This window comes from Salminus brasiliensis, chromosome 1 (assembly GCF_030463535.1).
Source record: "Salminus brasiliensis chromosome 1, fSalBra1.hap2, whole genome shotgun sequence".
NCBI lineage: Eukaryota > Metazoa > Chordata > Actinopteri > Characiformes > Bryconidae > Salminus > Salminus brasiliensis.
This window is the reverse complement of record NC_132878.1, coordinates 39,995,258-40,015,352: the sequence shown is the minus strand read 5'-3', so window position 1 is coordinate 40,015,352 and position 20,095 is coordinate 39,995,258. Positions and strand designations below refer to the sequence as shown.

The window sequence follows — 20,095 nt, the reverse complement described above, 5'->3', positions numbered from 1 at the left end:
TGTTTGATGATCTGAAACATTTAAATGTGACAAACATGCAAAAAAAAATAAGATAAGGGGGCAAAATCTTTTTCGCACACTAGGTAGAGGCATGGTGCGAGCTTGGATGCTATCCGGCCTGGCCATTAGCTGCTAGCTAACTACCAGTTGAGGAAAGAAGTGACTAGCTGAGTGTTATTACCACTGTCCACCTGTCCCTTAACCTTGCTTAGGAATTCACCCACCAGCGCAACTTACGTAAAATGGAAAACTTGGCAGCTGCTTCTAACAGTGTAGCGTATCCCTGTAAGCAAGGCTGTCTGTCTTTGCTACATCAAGAGAGGTGGCAGCTGAGCCAGTTAGCCCCATTGCCCACAGAGTGTACATGGAGGACTCCTTGGCAGACATGAAAGAGAGTTTCAACGTCCAACACAGATTACTTAGGTGATGCTTCCCAGACGGGGGATTCAGTGCAGCGCACCCAAGTCCCCAAAGAGTCACCGCCTGCTTCTGTCTCTCAGCAGCCGAGTGTCAGTGGGCAGTCATCTGCTGCTGAGCACACGGCACAGCTACGGAGTATGATAATATGAGTGTGCATGATACTGTTCTTAGGGCAGGCCTTGCAAACCACAGAGTCCAGTGCGGACAGAACTTCAAAGGTGCTCACGAGTGCTGCTCCTCAGACACTAGGCTAAATTACACAGGTTCTCTGGCGAGCAGCTGGTATTCGCTGGTTTGCTCAGACCCCTCTCGGATTGCTGCCTCTGACAGAATCTGGCCAGTCACCTGTCCTACTGGAAAGACATTGCCACAAAGCAGTGGGTTGTCTGAACCATGTCGGAAAAGTGCAGGCTACTGTTCCATGTACATTCCCTTAACTCAGTGGATCAGGTTCAAAAGCCTATTTGTAACTCCTGACTGACGATACAAATTGCCCAGACACAAGTATTTTGCATGAGAAGTGCTGCCTAACATGTCTGTTCCAGTCTGACATACCCTTACCAACCGGCTCTCTAACATTTCACGTTAACTGACTGCGGATTTCAATGTGTGTTTCATTTAAGATGGTGGAACTGTGTTCTCTGGAATAATGGTGCTCCATCTAATACTTTTAAAATTAGTTGGGGATGAGGTAAGGAGGTGATCATCCCATATCCTATCCTCACTGCATTCAAATTCTCACAGCAATGCGCCAAAATCTAGCAGAAAGCTTTCTCTGGACAGCAGAGACAGTCACTCCAACAAAAGCAGGATAAACTCTTTTTTAATACCAATTATTTTGGAAGAAACCGTAAATGAGCATGTGTCCCAAAACATTTGTCCATAGTGTAAGTCCTTGAAAACCACATAGTACATAGCAAAAGCTTGCTGTTGTTACAACCAACAATAAGAGCAACACTGTCAAAGTGGTGCAGTGCTTTGGCATCAACTTCATCTGGCATTTTGCATTTGTGAGTTTAAATTGTTCAACATTGCAGTTTAGTTATGTCAGTTAAATATGCATGTTTATTTCCGCTGATGTGCAGCACCTGATTCTAACATTGGGCATTGTAAGTAGTAATGATCATTTTACAACTTATGTTTAAAATATATTTTATCAAATGATACTTTGTTAAATCATGGGGTTCCCCCACTGTATATCGTATATCGCCAGCCAAAATAAATCAAGATATGAATTTCTGTCCATATCACCTAGAAAAATGTTCAATAAATGGCTGTGAAAACAAATGTCCTCTTAAGAGGACAATAAAGAACATCATCTAATCCCATAAAACTAGAAACTTTTTGCAAGGATGAAAAGGCAAACATCCCCAAACAGGAATTACAAGATTCATAGCTGAAAAAGAAGCATAAGTAGCTGAAGAAGACTAGTATAAATGAAGGGATTCTGACCAAGCTGACCTGTGATATATCTGAAGGTCCTCCTCTCTGGGCAAAGCAGACAAGTTCAGTCCGTATGTCTCTCTTGCTGACTGTTGCAGATGCTGCTGATGCTCCTGAGGGGCAGAGACCGAAGGGCAAAGTTAACATTAACTCCAGCAGCATAGCCACAAGCTGAAAGACATTTTAACAACAGCAACATATATTATCGCAATACTTTATAAAGCAGAGAGGACTAGTAGAGCTAGGAGTTTTAAAAATAGCTATCAAAAACAAGGGAAATTACAGTCATTAAACAGAAACATGCAGTTGATTAGTGTTAGTGACAATATCCACAATATACTCAGAAAAGCATACTGTGCAGCACACTGACCATATTTATCACCTTTACCTGGACATTATGTTTGTGGGTTAGGTCTGGAAACCTTTGACTTTATATATTTCATGTATTCAACATTATACTTGATTAAAATAATTTTTTTATTTAATTAAGATAGTATAGCCTTGAATATTGATGGTCAGTTTCAGACCACATGTCTGCTATTGGATGGATATTTTTGGGTGGCAGGCCACTCTCATCCTGGCAGTGTATTTGCTGTGCGCAGAACGGTCCACCTCTCCAACAATATCTGAGCAACACCAGCCCTGTGGTGAGACACTGAGCAAAGCGAATGTACTCTGGGAAAAAAAAGGTGCCACACAAGGTTCCTTGGAAAAAAAACAAACAAACAAAAAAACAAGTTGGTCCCCTGTAGAACAGTGTTTAAATTATATGGCGCTTCTTTCAACTATAAAAAGGTTCTTTGCACTTCTTTGCACAGCATTTCTAAAAATGAGTAAAGTAATCAAAATCATGCATGACCATAGATGGGTTACAGTCTGTAATAGGTGTACAGTTTGTGGCACAAATTTCTCTGTACAATGGCAGTTTTAAAACGTATCACTGCAGTCCAATACTGTAGTCATAAACCACAAACAAGTGCACATTCCAATAATGTATCTAAATGGCATCCTCATACTTTTATCCAGCGTCTAACAATACATAAAAGGAAACGCATAATGAAAGATATCCAAGTGGCAAATTGCCATGTGCACTTGAAGATGTCTCACAACTTGGCTTAGTCAGTCAAAGGCCTATTTATGTTATGTAACACAGGGAAGACAGGGCAGGGCACTTTGCTTTCAGTTTCGGCATCCTCACTCACTCTATTTCGACAGATTTACATACAAATGCATGCATATGGGCTCAAGGTGAGCACATAAGAGGTTTACACACACAACTGGGCATTACTGTGTGTGTAATCACACCTACACAATGAACAGGAAAGGAAAGGGTATGTGCTTATTATTATAAGGCAGCTAATGAGCTTGATGTTTAAATATTTAATCAGTAGTCGTTTTTTCCCCTTGTGGCCATGGTCGAGGTGATCCATCGTAGCATATGGCCTCACAGATGAAGCACGAGACGCATGCGGGTGCATGTGTGCATAACACGTGAGCTCACACTTCGCATTCTTCTACTCTGCTCCAGGCTCCAAAATCTTATAGATGAAAAACGAGACCATGCTACTGCAGAAAGGCAGAAATCTACAAAAGATTGATGCATTAATTAGACATAATGATGGAGTCAAGACATTAATCTTGAGGTTATGGATTGCTGTAACAATAAGACCCATAAGAACAAGGTTACGTGGGAGATTAACACAAATTTATGACAAAGACTACAGAAGAATTTGAGAACAATTGGATATAATTGGATATAACCAAATAACAACAACCAATTGATGTCAACTATACAAATACTCAGCAGTGTAAGAAACAGGCAGATACACACAGAAAAAACAGAGATTCAAATAAAAAAGGAGAGTGGAGCTGATGCTGATGCTGTTTACATCAAGGTTATTGTTTAGTTTAAAAAGATATAATATTTTAATTTTAGTGAATTTTAGTGTGAGATGGTCAATTCTCAACTAGCAGAAATATGTAATTATATTACTGGCAAACTGCTCTAACACCTAAGTGCACTCTAGCCAAGGTATGAATTTATTTAATTCCACTATCAGCACACCTAAATAACATTTAATGAAGGCACTGGATGGTAATGGTAACTATAAATATTAGGATTCCTTGAGGAGAGCTTTTGAAATATTTAAGTAAAATTTTGTGTGCCAATACTAATCAAATCTTCAGTGATTTGAATAGCTTCACTTAAAATGAAGTTAAACTTTAGATCAATTATTGGCACTGGGTTGTTTAAATGTCAATAATAGCATCTTTGCATTTTAATTATTATAATCATTTCTTTGTATTATTTGAGCAGTTGTTTCTGAGCAGTTGTCATTTCATAAATGCTTTAAATAGCAATATTTGGAATATTGGGGAAATGTTGTCCATGGTTTATACAATGCAATACAATGCAAATGTTAATTTCCCCTAAACACATTCCTATAAATATTAAAACCAGAGAAACTGATCATTTAGGGTGGTTTCTTTTTTTTACTCCCAAGGGCACATTATTAACACCAACCTGATTGCATTACAGTAAATTTGCTAGACATAGTATGGTAAAATTTACTAACAATTCCATTCGCTTTTCTTCCCAAAAGGAGGACCAGGTCTTTCTGTTGGGCACTTCGAACAAATCTTGGTAATCTTAGAAACTCGATTGTAAACATTCTGTATTTGTGTCAATTCCTTTAATTCCACTCTATCTTTTTCAGTTCACATGCTTCTTTCACTTCTCAGCTTATCAACAAATGCATGTTTATAGATGCCCATCAGTGGGTGCTCATAGCACTGTTTGTATTTACTACAGTGTGGTGAAAGTGAATTATACTGCCCCACTGTAGGGCTAGTCCAGTACCAAAAAGTACCAGCAGGGGTGGACGGACTGATTGTGCTTTGAGCTTGTGTTGCAGCCAGTGGCACAGAGAATATTTTACTGGTAGAGGGGTAAATGAATTACATGACGTAACAGCACATTCTGGAAGTTAAAGATGAAAAGAAGATGGCTTCTACAGCAAGATAATGGCCCGAAACACACCTCAATGCCCACAATTGGACTTTCAAGAGGCGTGGGATGAAGGTTTTGCCACGGCCCTTATAGTTCCCCCCTGAGGTGAAAAGAGCAGTTCATTCAAGACAGCCCAAGAATCTCACAAAACTAAAAAACTTTGAAGAAAACAAGGAAGAGTGGGTAAAAATCCCCCAATCAAGAAGTGAAAAAATGTTACAAATATTTGATAAATGATAACACATTTACTATTTGAAACGGTAAAGGATGGAAATAGCTAAAGTCATTTTGTGAAAGACACTAAGGTAATCACACAGGAAAACACAATCGTTCCAGGGAACTCCAGTGAGCTTGAGTGGGCACAGCTGACATGTTGTGCATGCATTTGATAACTGCCCTGTACCTGGGCAACAGCAACTGTGGCACACATTTCCCCTCTCCATGGAAACGGGTCAGTGTGAAAAACAATCAGGGCTCTTTCAGTGGAAGATGGCGGGTGACGCTTTTATTGGGTTCGTTTTGCGTCAGTGCTGGTGTCGGAGATGCCATGCTTTGGCAGATGCATTACCAGGCTTTGATATCTCTCCTTCTCTAGCCTCATCTGTGCACACTCACAATTAATCTACACAGACGAAATAGCAGCAACCAGCATCAAGAGTAACTGTCCTCTCTGATCACTTGAAGTAAAAAGCAAAGCACTGCATAGGGAGAACAAAGTAAAAAAAAAGGTGCCGGGTAAAGCTAAGGGACAACTGAGTGCATGGTGCACACTGAGAGGGTCACGCAAGTTCAATTTGCATAGTCAGTGTGTGGGCAGTACATATACACTACCAGGTTGCACTGGCCAATCCTAAAGCCATGGTTGCAGACAGACAAAGTTAACCCCAAGCCCAAGTTTCCGAAAACACAAAGGAATTCGGGGTAGGCCGTCCTTTGTAAATTAAGAGACATATTTTAATGCTAACAACAGTGTGTGTGTGTTTGTAAAGTGTTTTGAACCTTTTCAAATCATGATGCTATGAGCTATGCCAGTTGTAAGTTAAGAAATTGAGTTATTCTCAACTGTTCATCAATCTCATGTAGAGGTGTGAACAAATCATTAAGTTTTATATTTACATCCTAGCCAAGCCCTAAGGAAACAGATCTAACAAACTTCCATACATTGTCAAAACTTAGAGAATTGGGACAATATTATTAAAGTATTGGAAAAACTAAACCAAAAATTAAACCAAATTATTTGTTAGTTAGTTCCATTTATAGCAGGTTAGATTCTGTCAGTTGCTTGATCTGTTTACGATCAACATTGCGTGCAGCAGACACCACAGCCTCCCAGAGACTGTTCAGGGAGGTGTGCTGTTTTCCCTCCTCATTTTATGAGGGACCACAGGTTCTCTATGGGGTTCAGATCAGGTGAACAAGGGGGCCATGTCATCATTTTTCCTTCTTTTAGACCCTTACTGGCCAGCCACGCTGTGGAATATTTGGATGCATGTGATGGAGCATTGTCCTGCATAAAAATCATGTTTTTCTTGAACGATACCGACTTCTTTCTGTACCACTGCTTGAAGAAGGTGTCTTCCAGAAACTGGCAGTAGGTCTGGGAGTTGAGCTTCACTCCATCCTCAACCCGAAAAGGTCCCACAAGTTCATCTTTGATGATACCAGCCCATACCAGTACCCCACCTCCACCCTGCTGGCGTCTGAGTCGGAGTGGAGCTCTCTGCCCTTTACTGATCCAGCCTCGGGCCCATCCATCTGGCCCATCAAGAGTCACTCGCATTTCATCAGTCCATAAAACCTTAGAAAAATCAGTCTTAAGATATTTCTTGGCCCAGTCATGGCGTTTTATCTTATGTTTCTTGTTCAAAGGTGGTCGTTTTTCAGCCTTCCTTACCTTGGCCATGTCCCTGAGTATCGCACACCTTGTGCTTTTTGATACTCCAGTAACGTTGCAGCTCTGAAATATGGCAAAACTGGTGGCAAATGGCATCTTGGCAGCTTCACGCTTGATTTTCCTCAATTCATGGGCAGTTATTTTGCGCCTTTTTTTTCCAACAAGTTTCTTGCGACCCTGTTGGCTATTTGCCATGAAACGCTTGATTGTTCGGTGATCATGCTTCAAAAGTTTGGCAATTTCAAGACTGCTGCATCCCTCTGCAAGACATCTCACAATTTTTGACTTTTCAGAGTCCATCAAATCTCTCTTCTGACCAATTTTGCCAAACGAAAGGAAGTTGCCTAATAATTAAGCACACCTTATATAGGGTGTTGATGTCATTAGACCACACCCCTTCTCATTACAGAGATGCACATCACCTGATTTAATTGATTGGTAGTTGGCGTTCAAGCCTATAGAGCTCAGAGTAGGAAAACATGTATAAAAAGGATGATGTGATCAAAATACTCATTTGTCTAATAATTCTGCACACAGTGTATGACTTAAATAAATTTAAGTACGACGCTCATCAACATTACCTGCCTCAACAGTGCCCCAAAACATTTTTAGACAGTTTATATCATCCTCAGGATCAACGGTTAGCGTTAGTTTCTGAGCCTTGCTACATATGAAAAACCCTATCCCAATCACTGCTAACTGGCAGACACATGGAGTTAAATAAGCTGAAATAAAAAAAGGTGTTTAGGCCAAAACGGTACAGAAACAGTGAGTCAAATTTTAAGAGTGCAATTGGTTAAAATAATGATAAGCAACTTTAGCATAACCCAGGAATATTTGTTGTTATACAACACAACCAGAGGATCTGTAGACTGGGTATAGACTGGAACAGCTCTAATAAACTGCAACACATTTAACATTTTTAAAGACATCCTCTTCACATGCTTAGAGTTTAATCCAACAGGTGCCACTGCCTCCATTAGGTCACGATTACTAGCTAGCTTAGTGTTAATTTTTTAACGAACATTTCTGAACATTTGTGTGTATGCAAATATCTGCCACTGCATACATGCATGCATGCACATACACACTCATTGCCCTTTGCTTCTGTTCTAAGGGGGAGATCCAAGTCGCATGTGTAGCATTTTCTAGATGAAGACTCACAGGTGAGACGTGTCGGCAGGGCTAATTGGGTTGTGGGGACGTGGAGAGAGGGGTTGAGTGGGTTCAGCAGCGCTGCGGGAATGGTAATGAGTGTGTTACCCGCTCCATCTCTGTAAGACCTGAGCCCTGAGGCAACAGCCACAGCAGAAACAGACAGCTGCTGAAGAGCTGTGGCTCAGCACGGGCCGGCATTCAGCCCGGGAGACAAATAAAAGCACGTGGAAAAGCATGTAACACGCGCAGACACCGAGCTAAAGCTACTGCACAAACACACGCAGACAAAAGGCGTGCATGTATACACGTTTCTCACAGTGCACTAATTAAGACACTGCTGCTGTCTCCAGATTGCTTTGCATGATGAATGAAACATAGAACTAGGGTTTCACGGCTGAAGGCAGGGTCACATACGGAGATACAAAGTCAGCTGACACGTCGTCCTTAATACAGGACATGATAAGCAATATCAATTCCAATCAACTGTGTGATTTGCAATTAGAAATCCTCCATAAAATGAAGACAGGCGAGCTGTGGAGAGGAGAGAAGAGGTCCAGAGAGATAAAGACATCGCAAATGCATGCATCATCCATTAAAAATCCTCCTGCTTTCCTTCCATTCTGTGCCTCCCTTGCTGCCTCTCCAAGAAAACAAAACCAGACAGCCTTGTTGGCATGGCAACATGACAAAAACCTTGAGTCACACATGTGGGATGTGCGCCCCCGGAGAGAAAGTGAGAAAGAGAGACAGGGAGAAAGCATGTGTGTTTGCGCGTGTGTGTTTCTCACAGTGTCTTCGTGTGAGGTGAGACTTGTAGCTAGTAAGTGTGTAAACAATATATCAGTTCTACTCACCATTCACTTGATACTTAATAATAATAATTATAATAATCATTATTGTAGTTAATTTAAATGTTTTATGTGAATATGTAAATATACACACGTCATCTCAAAGTGCTTCACACTGAAATACTACTATGAACTACATGAAAAGATAAAATGCCAAACAAATTACAGTATAATTACATACAATGAGGAAAACAGGGAGAAATGATCCCCAGCATAAACAAGCATATAAGAATACAAAGTACGAACTTAAATATACACAATATGGACAAAAGTATTGGGACACCTCCACATACATGACATTCTATTCTGAATCCATAGTCATTAATATGGAGTATTAATGCAAGTCCAACAGCTTCCACTGTTCTGGAATGACTTTCGTCAGGATTTTGGAGGGGTGTAGCTGCGGGAACGTTTGCCCACTGATCCAGAAGAGCACCTGTATGGCTGAGCTATCAAACACACCCAGCCATGCCTGTATGGACTTAGCTTTGTGCACTGTGGCACAGTCATGCTAGAACAGAAAAGGGCCTTCCACAAATAGTTTCCACAAAGTTGGAAGCACACGGTTGTCTAAAATGTCTCGGTATGCTGAAGCATTACGATTTCCCTTCACTGGAACTAAGGAGCCTAAGGGGCCAACCATTATCCCGCCTCCGCCAAACTTTACAGTTGGCACAGTGCAGTCAGGCAGGTAATGTTAACCTGGCGTTCTCCTAACCCAGACTCGTCCACTAGACTGCTATATGGAGAAGTGTGATTAGGGAACCCATGCCATTAAACTCTCGGTGCACAGTGTTTGTGCTGATGTAAACACCAGAGAAGGTTAGAAACTCTGCACTTATAGTCAGCAGAGCGTTGGCGACTTTTATGCAATTTGTTCCTCAGCACTCGGCAACCCCGCTCTGCAACTTTATATAGTTTGCTACTTGAGTGGCTGTGGATCCTGTGGCTTCCACTTTTCAATATTACCTCTCACAGTTGATGGTGAAATATCTAAGGAAGAAATTTCACCAACTGATGTGTTGCGTCAGTACCATGCTGGAATTCAGGGTGCCACCCATTCTTTCACTAATGTGTGTAAAGGCAGACTGCATGACTAGGTTCTTGATGTTATATACCTGTGACAATGGGACCAAATAAAACTGCTGAGTTTAATGTTTAAAATGTGTGTCCCAATACAGGGTGTTTCAATCTGGGTGAAGTATTTTCACAAGGTAGTCAGCTGGTCAATATCACCATGCTACAAGTGGGTCTGAGTGTATGTAGGTAGCTATAGAGCCAAGCTTAATTACTTAATTACTTAATTACACTGGTTCCTGCACTGTGGAAAAATAATTTCGGTGTTGCTGGTGGTTAGTGTAATATATATAAATAAATGGCAGAAGACTTTTAAAGGACTGTATACGATATGTTGATCATAGGACAACTAAACAAATAATTGACTTAAAATAAACCCAACTTCCAAGGCATGCAGAGGGCTGGGGGACACTAGAGGTAAGTGTTCGAGAAATAGCTTGCGTGGGAAGCAATGAGAGATGAACCTTCTAGATAGTTTAGGAACAAGTGACTGACGCTTTGCTCACAGCTTATTTCATATGACTTCAGGAGAAACAACTGCAAGAGGAGCCGTGTAATTGGTTGCTGACTGATTTCCAGTGGGAAGCTGAGCAGGCAGCTCACTCATACTGCCCGCGACACTCACACGTGGGTAGTAATTGGCTAACGAGAACAAGCTCCTACCTCCTGTGTGCGGACATTGTCGCCTGACTCTGCTAGTTTAATTGGTGTGGAGCGCTGAGAAGCAGTGGCGTCGTCTTCACGATCTTCTTCGGAGTCGTCCTCAGAGCTGCTGGAAATCTGTTCTTCGCTGGGCGGAGGGGGAGCACTAGCTGCTGTCTTACGCTGCAGCACTGTCTCCTCCTTGTTAGACTTATTACTGTAGAGAAAAAGGAATGTAGAATGAGATCAGAATTAGAGGTGAATGAGAATGCTGCATCAGTTTAGGATGAATTGATGATGATTAATATTGTATTCAATATTCCAACTGCACTCATAAAAGTGTTGGAGAGAGCCTTGTGTAGGTGTCTCTTAGCTTTTTTTTTTTTTTGCAGGACGGTGTTCTGTTGGGAAGCTCTACTGGCACATACAAATGTGCACATACACATACAAGTCCAGTCTTATTTTATATATGTATATATGTTGCTGATATTTAACCTCATATCTGCCTCAAAACTGCAAGGTGCACCTGATGCAGATAATACTTACATTTAACATTTACCAATTAATTTGTTTTCTATTACTTTCAATAGTGTTCATTTATAAAGTCTTAATTTATTTGAATTGGTCTTCTAATTTTGACAGCTTATCTGGTTTTAGTAGCTTCAATTTAATGTGTTATTTTCCAATCACTGTTCCTCTCATTGTACTTGTACTGTCCTGCTTGGCTTGTTGGTCGATCGGTTGATTGATTGAGTATTTACAGTCATATACATTAAGTAATTCCAGAACATTAAGTAATGTATGTTTCCTTTACAGTAACATACATTTCCAGAAAATGTCTCTTTGGTTAAGCCGTATGCAGCAGTGGGTCGGGTAACATACAGGCCTTCCCGATGTTCACTAAACAGACAAGAGTGGCGCAGTCCGCACTTCCACATGTTTACAATCATGGTAGCTCAATCTGGCACTCTGCCCCACACAGCCTCCGCTTGAGTGAGCCTAGATTTAATAATGAGCACAGAACATGTGTTGCTGTTTCACACCTGAAAAACAACAGTCAGGTGCAGCACCACTGTTTAAATATTCACAAACTTCCAAACATGAGTAGAAAGCCTTGTGTGTGTGTGTGTGTGTGGCTTTGTAGTGTGTGATGTTTTTGTAGGTTAGATCCAACACAAACAAATAAAATACAGGTATTTCTTATTCTATTAAAGAAAAATACTGCTTGCATCAAGAGTAGATGACCATCTCCTTCAAGTTGGTTCACAATAGACTTTATTAATAAATGCAAAGCAATGTCTAAATATTTATGTCAGTGTATAAGTAGCCTCAAAAATGATGTTTAAACTCAAAACGTTTTTTTAAAAATGGCTCAAGCATAATCCCAGTTTAATTTCAGTTTGGCATTGGGGAATTTTGGCAGGTCATGGTTTTATACCAGTCCACTGAGACAAGAATGAGCTATGATTGTTAATTCCAAGCATCACCTTTAGATTTGGCACCTCTTATTGTTGTCAATAAGAGCTTCCAAAGTAAAAAAGCAGAGAAATAGCAAAAACGTAAACAAGATCAAAGAGGAACCAAAGAAGAAAAGTACAGTAAAGTAATTAAAAGTACACTTAAATTGGTTAAAATGTAAAAACAAAAAATAGCCAAAGCTGATGCCCCATGTAAAGCTACAAAGCATGACACAATATGCAAGATAATTACACCTTGGGAGACACAAAGGATGCTATTCCTGCAAAAAAAAAAAAAAAAAAAAAAGGCTGCGGATAAAAAATGTAAAGCTCCAGGGAAATTAAGCAAGATCATAGTTGAGTGCCTCCATCTCATTTTTCCACAAGTATGATATGAGAAGGCTGAAAAGGGACTTCCTAGAGAATGGGAGAAAATGCATAAGGGCTGCTGGCACCACTGGTGCAGAAAAACATATTTTTTCCTCTTCCCAGCTTCGTGGGAGGTCATTGAAAAGTGTCGTGAATACATTGCATTATCACTAATGTCCGTAAGAGCTGACTAATTCATTAGATTTTGTACAGTGTTATCCGGATGTGCTTGCAGGTGAACTGGAGGTGGAGTAGCACAACATCCAACAGAAGAAATTCATCAAAAAATGCACCTCCAACACCATTTACAGACCTGTCGAATATAGAGGTGCATATAATAGAATTTATGTAGAATATAAAAGGTGTATATAATAAACAAAACAACACAGCACTCACATTACACAACTCTACCTCTGCTGTGAGTGTACTCAGTCAACTTAATGGCACAAGGACAGGTCAGAAAACAACAAGACTATGAATGGAAATCAAATTAAATCTTGGGATCTTCAATGGCCTTATCATGGGCACATCCTTTTGATAGTCTCCCTCTGTTGCACAAATTATTCTTATGTTTTGGTTCAGGCTGTAACTAAAAATGAACAAATAACCATAAATCACTGGAGGTTGGAATTTTGTCAACACTACGAGCTCAATCATTTCAGAACAGTCATTCAACAGTTCTTTCAGCTATGCAAAGCCTCTATTTCCAAGCTTATTTCTGATACACTCATGGAAGCACTGTTTGGTAACAAGGTCAGATATATCAATACTAAGTTTACTTCCCAACAAAGATGCTTACACTAAGGTAATGACCACTTGCTACTAGGGGGAAGCTTTTGCCTTTTTTAACATCCCAAAAAAGGTCATAAAAATAAAGGCATTTTTTTCATTGTTTTTAAGGCTCACTATAAGGTACATTTTTAGTATGAATTATTCCAAGATAATCTCCACTTGCAATGCAATTTGCAGACGAATGCTAAAGCGGTTATTATCGTTTACATTTATGGCAGACGCTCTTATCCAGAGAGACTTACAAAAGTGCCTCACTATTTACTCAAGAATAACCTCAGCTAGTTTGAATAGACTAAAAATTCAAAGATACCTAGAAAGATAGTTTAGACACTACTAAACACAAGTCAATATGGAGACCATACTCTACTATAATACTCCACTATTCGCCCGAGTATTCTCGGAAGAGGTGGGTCTTCAGTCTGTGTTTGAAGACAGCGAGCGTTGGACTCTGCCGTTGGGACACCCAGGGGAAGTTCGTTCCACCACTTAGGTGTAGGACAGAAAAAATGCCTGGATGCTTGTCTTTCGTGGATTTTAAAGGGATTGCGGGTCAAGCCGAGCCGTACTTGAAGCTTGAAGGGCTTCAGATAAATATTTGTTGATTGGTCTCACATTTTAGTAATGTTACTGTCTTCTGATAAAACTTCTGGCCCATAAAAATGAAATCTCATATCTACCAGTTGGGTGAATAATGATGTAAGCTGCTGCTGTGCTGTTTCGAGAGGATGGGGAATCTCCCCTTAGTATTCTCTTCTGGCAACTGCTTGACTTCCAGCACCCTCCCTCCCACCCATAGACTGCAGGTAATGAAATCCTGGTGACACATGATTGCCTGCATGATTAATTCTAAAGCCCTTAATATTCACATTTAGACCAGTTTTGGTCAGGTTTAACTACCTTTTTGTGTCGTTTGCATCGCATTCATGTTAAGAACTGGCATAGACTCATTAGGTGGATGCATTTTAAACCATGTATTGGCCTAAACATAATATGTTCAGTACACACTAGTTACACATGATTAGCAGGGTAAATGAGCAAGCTGTATTCCATATTTAACAACCTCATGTCATTGTGGGCTCTGGTTGACTCTACGTATCTTGTCTGTCATATGACTTAGCTGCCACATAAGTCACGTGTATTCCTGGACTACCACACGTGCTAAATGTCTACAAGCTTTGTCCAACATTGCTACCCTGGTAATAGCATACCGGCTATCAGCCTCATCCAAATAATTTTACCTAGCATAGCACCTCTTCATTAAGCATGAGTCTAAATAATCCCATGGTGCTAGGAATGATGCTGTCTTTGATTTATCAAATATCATGATATAATGTTAAAGACAGCCAAAGAGAAATGTTACCCACATAACCAGCAGGAATAGAGCCACATCCCCATACCTTTTTATGCCTTTTAATATTCTGAGGTCTCTCTGCTGTCCAAATGCCTCACCATTGTTTAGGTGTCTCCAGGTGTCCTTGCCTGATCTATGAACTTTTAGATTATCGGATCTTTTCTTGGTCATATCCTAGATCCTAGATAATGCATGTAGTTCAACACCAATTGCAAGATACACAATCTTCCCTTCCGCTCTTCTCTTTCCCTATCCTGTGTATGAGCATAAACACCCTCTATTTCTGATTGGCTGAAATATTGTTGTGTGGTATGACCCCACTTACAGAGTCAGGGCTGAGTATGTATGTTTTGTATGTAAGTATGTTTTTTTCCCCAGAGAACTATGAGGTTACATTCTCTGAATTTACAAGATTTTACAAAAAGTGTATCGTATACACGGCCAAGACCAAGCTCACCCCAACACTGACTTTCCAGTCTCTTCTGGTTTCCGCACTGTGAAAGGGCTGGGATCCAGTCCAACACTCTTTGGCATGAACTCTCTAAAACAGAGGTTATGAGGAAAAAAATGATCACATTATGAAAAACACATATAATGCAACCAAAACCAGAAACAATATCATATAAAAACTGAACTAATAATCAACTAAAGAATACACCTGCATTCTACTCTCATGTGTTTCAGACATGTGCAAGGTCACAAAATGACTTGGAAAATAAGTCAATAAAAACAATACCAGCTGATGCCCTCTTTTATTAAAAACTAGGAGAAAATGGAAACACTAGAGAGGTGAAACGTGGAAAAGGTGAGAAACAGCATCTAATAAAGTAAATGCAGATGCCTTTCAATTTACTACATGCTTTTATGGTCACTGGATATGAGATTTGTGAACAAATTCAGTGGAACCTACCTTGCAGAGTTGGTCATGGCAATACAGAATGTGTCGTCGAAGGAAGTGAGTTCATATGGCTTGAAGAATTCTGTGTACATGTCTGTGCTTTCCTCATACCGGTTCACTCTTTTCACCACCACGTTTTTCTTGTTCTTCTCACAAGGAACTGTATGCAAGACAATTCATAGTTCTATTTTACACACTAAATAAACTCTGCAGCTTTTATATTAAGGTGCTGTTGACATGAAATTCTCACCAGTAACAACCCATCCAAGCCACAAATGCAAAGAAAACAACATAGATGTAAATTAAGTTATGTGCAATAATGAGAAATGACACCGGGAAAAAGTATTGAACACATGAAGACAGAGAGGTGCAAAAAGCCATGGAAAGTCAAGACACCAGCTGAAATTTATCAGTATCTAGAAAGCAAATGGGTTCTACTGATGACCTATAAAAAGGTGTCTCACCTTTAGCAAGGTGCCACACAAGAAACATCTCATGGTGGGTAAAATCGTATTGTTGCAATACGCACTGATGGTATTGCTTACAGAAGAATGTCTAATTTACTGAACTGAGCTATAATCCTAAAGTGGAAAGAACCTCATTTCACCATAAACCTGCCATAACCAGGTGCTCCCAACAACATTTCAGACAGAAGAGCGAAAAGAATGTTTAGAAGAGCTGTCCAAGAGACAAGGCTCACCTGTGAAGAGCTACAGAAAGACCTGGAATCAAAGTAATACACTCAACCGCCATGGCCTGTCTGTACACTCATCCGTTGAAGAAAAAGCCGGTTGAAGTGTGTTTAAAGTTTAAAGCTCAACTAAATTTATACAAGCCTTTACAATACTGGGAGCATATAGTCTGGTCAGATGAGACCAAAACTGAACTATTTGGATGCCATAATACAACACCATGTTTGAAGGTCAAAAGGCACTGCATATCACTGCAAAAACATCATACCAACAGTGAAGTTTGGAGGTGGGAACATCCTAGTGTGGGGCTGTTTTTTCAGCATACAGCACTGGCACGCTTCATATAAGAAAGAAAGTATGAATGGACAAAATGTACAGAGAGATTCCTAATAAAAATGAAACAAGGGTGGACATTTCAGCAAGACAACGATCCCAAACACATACCCAAGGAAACTCTCAATTGGTTTCAGAGAAAGAAAATAAAGCTGCTAAAACGGCCCGGCCAATCGCCTGAATCCCCTTTGAAAAAATATGGAGGGACCTAAAGCTCAGAGTTCATAGAAGGAGCCCACGGAACCTTCAGGATTGAAAAGTGTGTGGAAGAATGGGCCAAAAACAGAGCAAAGCATGCGACTAGTAGCTTCATGCAGGAGGCGTCTTGAAGCTGTCAACACCAACAAAGGGTTTCGTAGGAAGTAATAAATACATTCCGGTAAAAGTGTTCAATACGTTTTCCATGTGTCATTTCTCATTATTACACAGAACTTCATTTATGGTTTGGTGGTTTCTTTTGTTCCAGACATCTGGTGAGAATTGCATACCTTTAGAAATATATTTGCTTAGACAATGGTGATGTGTTCAATACTTATTTTACTTATTCCCAGTTCGTTCAAAATGACGTGTAGTCACACACCTTTTAATTTCAAGTTTTCAAGTTAAGTTTCTTAATAAGATGTTACTATTTTATATATTGGAGTGGGAGTATGCATTACTCAAATGCTAGGTACTAGGCCACAGATCTTTTCTTGGTCTTCAGATCTTTTCTTGGTCATATCTCCTAGATAATGCAGTTCAACACAAATTGTAAGATTCACAATCTGTCCTTCCACTCCTTTTTATATATTGGAGTGGGTGTGTACACCTCAAATGCTAGCTACTAGGCTACTGCACTAATAGGGGCAATGGGAGATAAAATAAAATAAAATAAAAATAAAATAAATTTTACTGAATACACATTTCAAATTTTTAAATACAATGGCATGCAAAAGTTTGGGCATTCCTGGTCAACCTTCCTGCTACATAAAGAAATTTGAGCTTTCAGATAACGTTTGTTGGGATCCTAGACCTTAATTAGCTTGTAAGGACTACAGCTTGTTCACGGTCATCATCAGAAAACACACTGGCTTCTCAAATCTTGTCCCAACAATCAACAGCCATGGAGCCCTCCAAGTTGCTCCCAAGCACTCAGAAAACTACAATAATTGATAACTGATTGTCAAGTTGAGGTCTGCAAGACCAAGAAAACTTTTCTAAACAATGTAAGGCAAAGTAAAAAAAATCAAGAAGACTCTGGATTGGTGGTGCACTGTTCTACTGTTCAGTGTCACCTGCACTCTTATGAATTCCATGGAAGAGTCATCAGAAGAAAACCTCTTCTGCATCCTCACCACAAATTTAGCATCAGTTTTTTCAAAGGAGCATTTTAACAAGCCTATTTTTTGTAGTCCCTCTGAGTAATAAAATTAAGATGACCCCAAAAAGCAATAATGGTACGTTTGGAGAAAGAACAAAAAAAAAAGAGAACAATTTCATAAAATGAAAAACAATCCACCCCTGTGCTTAACACTGAGAGAGATCATGCTTTGTGCTTGTGTTGCAACCAGTGCAATGAGGAACATTTCACTGGTAGATGGAAGAATGGATTTACTTAAATTTTGAAAGCAACAATCACACTGTCAAACCTTAAAAAAAAAACTCTAAAATTGCCCTAAGAGGATTGCCCAAACCTTTGCATGCTACATTATACACAATCCTGTATATGCAGGTGTCAACATTGTTTTTATGCATTATTTAAAATGAGCATAACTCCTTACAGTGATACCTATAGCACACAATAGGCCCTATTCAATGGAAACATATTTTACCAGGACTACATTTATGCAAATCATTACCATCACTCTTCACTCATGTATTTTTTCTACTACTACTAAATACACTCAAAAAATATGATACTAGAAGAGTATACCTTCATCATAAGGAACAGGCAGTTGAGACAGTACCCCCTCCGACCACCAATATGTGTAACTGTGCAGATGAAACAAAGACATAACATTTTCCTCAGTTCACAGCAAGATTATTAGTGTGATATTGAGTTTTCCCCCCACAGAAGCATTCTCCAGCTGTGAAAGCAGCCCTGTGTCCACTAACCCACATAGGACATCATAAAGCCCTCCTCAGGCACTGATAATGTCATCAAAAAATGGTCTTTCATTCAAGGAGTTTGTCCTGAATTCACAGCAATCATTTTGGTGCATGTTTACCGAAGCATGGTTTGTGTGAAGAAAAATGGGTTAGATTCCATCCGTTCCGTTTTCCTTGATAATAGCTGACCCATCAATTCAGGGCTTTATCAGTCTGATTCTGAGTACAGAGTAACCTGGAGACTCTATTATGCAAGCTTCAAACTAATTGGTCTAAGCAGCCAAGCATGGTCCTAAAGAAGTGAATATGGGTCAGGATGTAAAGCCAAGGGTCCTCCTTTTTTATAGGCACCATAGAACTCCAAGCAAGATGGAAAACACAAAAATCAATTAACAGAAGCTCCTCAGGGCAGTGTGTGTTAGTGTCAGGTCGAGTCCAATGCTGAAAAAGCAGGCATGTTTGGCAGCATGTTTGCTGTGAGCAGAAACACTATTTTAACATTTCCTTTGTTGCATTCCAATGGTTAGCTTGAAATAAGAAAATGTTCATTTTTTCCACACTTTTTCCCCCAATTTCGAACCCACCAGTATATAGCTCCGCTCTGACACGAGCAATGCTCCCGACGGTAGGAGGGTTTAGAGTTAAGACGTCCCCTCCGGTACATGCATAGCCTTTTCAAACTTTGCTTGGCAGCTGTCATGCTCGGAGGAAAGTAGAGTCCCCAGCTCCAGAGTCCCACACCACCTGTACCAGTCAACACTGCTTAAGAGTGATAAGGGGAGAGAGCGCCAACGACCCACCTGGAGAGAGCACTACCAAATGTGCTCTCTTGGAATCCGGTGGCTGACTTGAGATCCCCAGGCCTTAGTTGTAGGGCACTGGACCCCTGAGCCACTTAGAGCCCTAGAAAACTGTTAATTCTACTAATGCTATTTTTACATAGGCTACATTAAGGCCTAATTTAATAAAATACAAAGACAAGAAAATCCAAGATGGCATTGGGGATGGCAGCCTTCATGTGGTGTTTGTTTTTGTTTGTTAATATTGTCTATTGTACGTTTTCTGTTGATTGTTTAGTGTATTTTTCAGTGTAATACTTGATAACAGTCTGTGTGTTTGTTACATGTCGTTACTTGTGTTGCTCTCATCAAGTAAAATTCCTTGTGCAACATAATTGGCAAAATAAAGATATTCTGATTCTGATCAACTTCATTTGTATTGATGTGGATATGTCCACACACAACGGTTAGGACACTTTACTTTATCTGAATCAGTCAATTGCTCCAACATAGAACTATCAAATTGCTTATAATAACAACTGACCAATATATTATATTATAAAACTTATAATAACTGACTAAATAAGTAAGGTCTGTAGGACGATGCTGCATAGTTGAGCTTGTGACTGTTTAGCCTTTACACCAGTTTTATCCCCTCAGCCATCTATAATTACACTGAGCATTCTCATCACTTACACTTGCTCTCCAATTAGTCATAGTTCCCCACTATTTCACTTTATAAGACCATTATTCAACTTTTTACCTAATTTCTTCTGTAACTAGTCTTGCTCTCTAGTCTAGTCTTGATTTTCACCCATATTTCCCCCCAAATTTAAAATGACAA

General features: G+C 39.9%; 1 protein-coding gene across 2 annotated transcripts in view; it reads right to left on the bottom strand.

Moving 5' to 3' along the window:
• Positions 1 to 20,095, bottom strand: part of fig4a (FIG4 phosphoinositide 5-phosphatase a) — a 72,857-nt gene that overhangs the window by 10,431 nt on the left and 42,331 nt on the right. For both annotated transcript variants that reach the window (XM_072679546.1, XM_072679553.1), the window contains 5 exons: positions 18,297 to 18,355; positions 15,372 to 15,519; positions 14,919 to 15,002; positions 10,514 to 10,709; positions 1,882 to 1,976 (listed from right to left, as the gene is read on the bottom strand). In XM_072679546.1, coding sequence (XP_072535647.1) covers positions 1,882 to 1,976; positions 10,514 to 10,709; positions 14,919 to 15,002; positions 15,372 to 15,519; positions 18,297 to 18,355 — 582 coding nt within the window. The remainder of the gene's footprint in view (positions 1 to 1,881; positions 1,977 to 10,513; positions 10,710 to 14,918; positions 15,003 to 15,371; positions 15,520 to 18,296; positions 18,356 to 20,095) is intronic.